The 6,853-nt window shown below is 42.4% G+C and overlaps 1 protein-coding gene across 1 annotated transcript; it reads left to right on the top strand.

Moving 5' to 3' along the window:
* Positions 1–1,432: 1,432 nt before the first annotated feature.
* Positions 1,433–6,577, top strand: LOC139451056 (uncharacterized). The gene has a single exon (XM_071232858.1). The coding sequence runs from the start codon at positions 1,433–1,435 to the stop codon at positions 6,575–6,577; it is 5,145 nt and encodes a 1,714-aa protein (XP_071088959.1).
* Positions 6,578–6,853: the final 276 nt, after the last annotated feature.

Raw genomic sequence — 6,853 nt, 5'->3', positions numbered from 1 at the left:
AATTGAATGTATTGCCAGTTATGATATCCTTTCGAAGAGTTTTGAAAACCTAAAAGAAACCCAACCCATTGGAGAGTTAAATCTATAATTTTCGTCTCCCGTGATGCACTGACAGGAGTTACTTCCCTTCGTTCGTCCTGCACACTTCAGAAGTCAGTTCCCACGTTATTGATTAACGAGCTGTGAGAAATCTGAAACTTGAATGTGCCTTTATCACAATCTTTGAACCAACTCTAACGTTGGCTATTCATGGCGATATCCGCGTGACACACTTGAGCGGAGTTAAATTAATCTTTTTAAAAATAGATATATATTTACCCATGTCGGAATTTCCAAGTGGAAAACATTGTTTGCAGGTGAAATCATAATCAAACGAATTTTAAATTCACAAAAATAGGCCAAGTCATAATAATTGTAAATTAAAGTGAGCGAGAATCGTTTTACACCGCGTTTACAATGTTCGAGCTTCATCATAGGAGGCTACACCAGAAATGGGCTTCACATATGGTAACCTTGTGGGGAATTGAAGCCGGGCCTTAGGCGTGAGGAGCGAAACGCTTTAACACAAGGCTACCACCGCCCTTGGTAAATTTATAGTGACGAAGCTCTTAGCGTACGACTCGGATTCCATAGTTGGTTGGTTGGTTGGTTGGTTGGTTAACGCCGCACTCAGCAATATTCTAGCTTTATGACGACGGTCTGTAAACAATCGAGTCTGGACCAGACAATCCAGTGATTAATATCATGCGCATGGATCCACGCAATTGGGATACGATGACATGTATCAACCAAGTCAGCGAGCCTGACCACCCGATCCCGTTTAGTCGCCTTTTACGACAAGCATAGTCACTGTTGCACTTACAACATTAATGTACACATATTTACTTTGTATGGGCTTCTGAGTTGATGCTGTGTTGATTTTCATGTACTTAAGGAAGTACTTTCTTATATTAGAGGTGTTGAATATTTTGATGTTTGTAATGCATGTAAAACATGTGAAAAAAGGGAAAAGAAAAGTATGTTTAGGTTGCGTTGTATGGGTGCGACTCGAACCAGTGTTGCGTGCATGTTGACATTCACGACGTCATTAATGAACAGTCAATTAGAGTTGTGGTTCTTTGTGAGCAAGCGCGATAACCGTACTTGCGTGGTGGGCATAATGCCGGTTTTCTTTGCTAATGAAGGGGAAAATTTGTAAGTTACAGCTGATGTAAATCATTATTGATGATGACTCATTACAGTTAGCGTTTATTCATACATGTATGTAGCAGATAAATACGCCTTATTCGGCGCTGTATGGACAGGAAGTTATTTTATCATGCTTGTGTCTTCACTGCTTCAGACTTGAATAAACAAGAAACATTCAAGACCCCTTCGATTTGTTCCTTTACCTCGCCACAATTCAAGTAAATTCCTCGATCTACAGTCAACCATGGAGGAAAAGGAACAGCTTGAGAGGGCGAGACGAAACCGGAAAGGAAAACTGACGCTGGCCATGAAAGAACTGATCGACGAGGTGCGACAGGAACAGACAGACGTGACTGAACTGCGAAGACTGATGTTAAAGGTTGATCAAAGGATGGAATCTGTGGAAGAGGCTCACGATAGACTGTCTGATGTTATCGAGTCTGACGAGGAATATGCCAAAGAGCAGGGATGGATGGAAAGGGTGACCAGTGACTACAGGGAAACTGTAAGGCGGGCAAGAATGTTGTTGAAAGAGACTGATGATGAAAGTTCAAGAAAGCCCAAACGTAATGTTCAAGATCAGAATGTAAATGCTGAAAATGATAATGTAATTGTTCACAGTGATGATGAAAGTGGTAGTAATGATAATCAAAGTGTATCAGACATTGATGAACAAAATGTAAAAGAAAAGATTGGCAATGTTGCCACAGATGTTTGTAGTAATGCAACGAATCCAATGGTTGGAATGATGCAGGCCATGGCTTTGCCTAGGGCACAGGCAAAAAGGTTTGATGGTGATCCTTTGCATTATCATGCATTTGTTGCATCTTATGAAAACAGTGTAAAATATATCTATGATGATGGTGTAAAACTCAATTTGCTGAGATCATTGTGTGTAGGTAGAGCCCTTGACTGTACAGATCATTGCTTGTTGAAACCCTCAGATGAAGGATTGCGATCAGCATTGCTCACTCTGAAGGAGAGATTTGGTACAAATGGAGTGGTTGTCCAGGCCTGGGTGAGAAAAGTAACAGTCCGCCGTGCAAGAGTTGAAGTGGGGAAACTGGAAGAATATGCAGATGATTTGGACAATTGTCATCAAGCTCTGAAAGCACTCGGGTATCTGAATGAGATGAACAATCAAGCAACATTGAAGAGTATTGTTGAGAAATTACCAAGATTTCTACAACAGAGGTGGGCTAGAGAGGTTTACAAACTGAGGATGAATGGAAACATGCCAGCCTTGCAGGACTTGACAAGATTTGTCAGAGCAGCTGCTATAGAAGTGAATGATCCTGTATTCGGGATGGTTGATCGTCAACAGACACTGACTCAGTCAAGGGAAAACCCTGGTAATCGCAGCAGAGTTCTAATGTTGAGAGGGACATCAAGAAACAAGTGTTGGAACTGTCCTGATGATCATTGGCCTGATGAATGTCCTGTTTTCCAAAATCTATCACCATCTGAGAGGCTTAAGAGAGCAACTGAAAAACGTGTGTGTTTTTCGTGTTTGAAGATAGCTGGTAAAGGTCACAAAGCAACAACATGTACTCGGCGACGGCAATGCCCAAATTGTGATGCTGTCCATCATAGACTTCTGCATGTTGAGTCCGGACCACATACTCAACAAGCCTTAGTCTGCAGTGAAAATGAAAATGGAATGTTGCCAGTCATCAGTGTTGAAATTGGGAGGAGGACATGTAACGCCGTATTTGATTCAGGAGCTAGCATCACTCTTATCAGAGAGGAGGTTGCCAAGGATTGCGAATTTGAGAGTCACCCAGTACAAGTAGAGATAGGAACTGTTGGTGGAGAGGTCCATATGCATAACACCAGAGCATACAAAGTTAAACTGAAATCAGCAAACCAGCAGATATTTTCTGTCATTGCAGTAGGGGTTCCAGAGATAACTGAAGTACCAGAAATGAGTTTGAGCGTGAAACAGAAGTTTGAACAATATCTTGGAGAACCTATACACAGAAGAGGAGGACCTATAGATCTGCTGATTGGTGTGAACAATGCTCGAATGCATGTTGGAGAGATCAGAGAAGCTGATGGATTTGTTGCCCGCAAATCACCACTTGGTTGGGTTGTTTTTGGATCAAGTGAAGGAGGTGCATCCAACAGTCAAGTTCTCGTTGCACAGCTAGCGAAACCAGTTGATTTGAGTCAGTTCTGGAGTACTGAAGAAATGGGAGTAAGATGCATGGCAAAAGAAGAGAGTTCACAAGCTCATGAAATGTGGGATTCATGTCAAAGAGTTGATAATCACTGGGAGGTTACATATCCATGGATAAAGTCACCAGACCAGTTACCTGACAATCGGAATCAGTGCTTCTCTCAGATGAAAGCAACTGAGTCAAGGTTGAAGAAGAGTGCAGATTCAGCCAAAGTGTACAATGACGCAATACAAGAGTTGGTTGACAGACAATTTGCAAGAAGATTGAACGAAGAAGAGATCCGTGAATACAAGGGTCCAGTGTATTATCTACCTCATCATGCAGTCATTAGAAAGGAGAGTAAGAGTACACCGATCAGAATAGTCTTCAACTCATCAAGTAAGTACCAAGGAGGCTGCATCAACGACTATTGGGACAAAGGACCAGATTTGCTTCAGAGTCTCGTAGGTGTTACTCTAAGATTTAGACAGTATCAGACAGCCATCGCTGGAGACATCAGTAAGATGTACTATCAAGTGAGGATATCAGAGCGCGATCAACACGTACACAGGTTTCTCTGGCGGAACTTTGAAAGGAGACCTCCTGATACATATGTTCTTCAAGTGGTAACCCCAGGAGACAAGCCTGCACCGGCTTTGGCAATAACTGCTTTGAGGAAGACAGCTAAGGAAGCAGAATCAGAACATCCAAAAGCAGCACAAACCTTACTTAAAGATACATACATGGACGACATATGTTCATCAGTACCAACTGATGTGAATGAGAAGGAGTTGAGTGAGGATATTGATGCAGTCCTGGCATCTGGCGGATTCAAGGTTAAAAGTTGGACTTCAAACGGAGGCAAGTTCAAGAATAGCGAGTACAAAGAGAATATCATGTGGACAGAGGAACAGAAGATCCTGGGAGTGGTATGGGATCCAAAGGATGATGTGTTGAAATACAAGGTCAAACAACCTGACTTAAAGGGATCAAACCTGACCAAGAGAATTGTTCTCAGTGAGTTGTCAAAGGTGTATGATCCGATCGGATTTGCTGGAGCATATCTCATCAAAGGAAAGGTTATGATGCAGCAACTATGGTCAAGTGGAGTTTCCTGGGATGAGGAACTTGGTGAAAGGGAGACAGTCAGTTGGATCAACTTTTTTTCTGAGCTTAAAGAGCTTCAGGGAGTCAGCTTTGACAGATGTCTCATCCCGGAGCCAACTGCAGAGACACGTCAGTTAGTGACATTCTGTGACGCTTCTGAGAAGGCATTTGGTGCTGTTTGTTATACCAGATGGATAACGGTTGATGGAACTGTAGGTGTAAGATTTGTTGCAGCAAAGGCAAGAGTTGCGCCTTTGAAAGCCTTGACACTGCCTAGACTTGAGTTACAAGCAGCTGTGTTAGCATCTCGACTCGCGACAACTGTAAAGCAGGAAATGACAGTATCCTTTGATCAAGTGTTTTTCTTGTCTGACAGCGTTATTGTCTTGAGTTGGATAAGAGGTCAGTCACGTCAGTGGAAGTCATTTGTCGCCAACAGAGTTGCTGAAATTCAGAGCCAAAGTGATCCTACTGATTGGTTTCACATTCCAGGTGAATACAATGTAGCAGACAAAGTGTCACGGGGTGTGCCAATTGGTGATTTGACAGGGGATTGGAGAGATGGCCCCATATTCCTACAGATGCCTAAAGAGCAATGGCCAAAGTCAAATCCCAAAGCTGATTGCGATAAGGTTGAAAAAGAACGTAAGAGAGAGAAAACAGTATTAATAGTTTCAGAGACTGAACGAGTGATTGATGCAAGAAAGTTCTCAAGGTGGAGAAGACTGATTAGAGTTACATCTTATTTGCAGAGATTCATCAACAACTGCAGAAGAAAGGATCAAGCTATTACGGGTCCACTTACAGTTGAGGAACTATCTGCATCTGAGAAATATTGGATCCTCCAAGCTCAAACGGAGCTCAAGTCACTTGACGCTTACAAAACTCTGAGTCCTTTTGTTGAAGATCAGATTGTTTATGTTGGTGGAAGGACCAACAATCAGAGGCTGTCATATGATACAGCTTATCCAGCACTCTTGCCACAAAGTCATCATATTTCATACCTGATTGCAAAACATGTTCACGAGACAGGTCATTATGGTGTTGCCTCGACAGCAGCCAGGGTGAGGAGGCGATACTGGATCATTGGAGTAACAAAGTTGGTGAAGAAAATCAAGCATAGATGTGCAAGATGCAGAGCCTTTGAACATAAACTTGAGCAACAATGGATGAGTGATTTGCCCATGGAAAGAGTGAAACCCTTTTCACCACCTTTCTTTTACACTGCAGTGGATTATTTTGGACCGATTGATGTTAAAGTTGGCCGAAACAAGACAACAAAACACTATGGCGTCATCTTCACTTGTTTAAACACAAGAGCAGTGCATTTGGAGCTGGCAGTTGACTGTTCTACTCAGGAGTTTCTGCAAGTGTTGAGAAGGTTCTTTGCAGTCAGAGGTTATCCATGTCAAATACAAAGTGACAACGGTACACAGTTTGTTGGTACTCAGAGACAGCTAAGACAGATGATTCAAGGTTGGGGCAAGGACGAGCTGAAGGAATACTGTGCTGAGAAACAGGTACACTGGAAGTTTGTAACACCATTAGCACCTCATCAGAATGGATGTGCAGAAGCTTTAGTGAAGAGCTGCAAGCAAGGCCTGAAGAAGGCTGTAGGATCTCAGCTTCTAACACCATTTGAGTTGTACACATGTTTGCAGGAGGTGGCTAATCTTGTCAACCAAAGACCCATTGGAAGAATTCCCAATGACCCAGATGACGGATCATATGTATGTCCAAATGATCTTCTTTTAGGACGTGCTACAAGTAGAGTTCCACAAGGTCCCTTTCAAGAAACAAGGAATCCACACCACAGGTTTAAGTTTGTTCAGAGAATCGCTGATGTTTTCTGGAAGAGATGGATCAGGGATGTCTTTCCAACGCTTGTTCCAAGGAAGAAGTGGAATGTACACAGAAGAAATGTGAGCGTCAATGACGTCATAGTTATGGCTGATCCTAATGCAGTTCGTGGACAGTGGAAGTTGGGAAGGATTGTGGAAGTGTACCCAGGGGCAGATGGACGGGTCCGAAATGTCAAAGTAAGGACAGTCAAAGGAGAGTTCCAAAGACCAGTCACAAAGATTGCCGTGTTGTATCCATCTGAGGGTTTTGACGAGGAATGATTAATGTGCATTTTGATGCGAATCCTTCGCATGGTGGGGAGAGTGTTGCACTTACAACATTAATGTACACATATTTACTTTGTATGGGCTTCTGAGTTGATGCTGTGTTGATTTTCATGTACTTAAGGAAGTACTTTCTTATATTAGAGGTGTTGAATATTTTGATGTTTGTAATGCATGTAAAACATGTGAAAAAAGGGAAAAGAAAAGTATGTTTAGGTTGCGTTGTATGGGTGCGACTCGAACCAGTGTTGCGTGCATGTTGACATTCACGAC

The sequence above is a fragment of the Haliotis cracherodii genome, unplaced genomic scaffold, assembly GCF_022045235.1.
Source record: "Haliotis cracherodii isolate W230 unplaced genomic scaffold, xgHalCrac1.p SCAF_8, whole genome shotgun sequence".
NCBI classification, from domain to species: domain Eukaryota; kingdom Metazoa; phylum Mollusca; class Gastropoda; order Lepetellida; family Haliotidae; genus Haliotis; species Haliotis cracherodii.
This window is presented reverse-complemented; position numbering and strand designations above follow the sequence as displayed.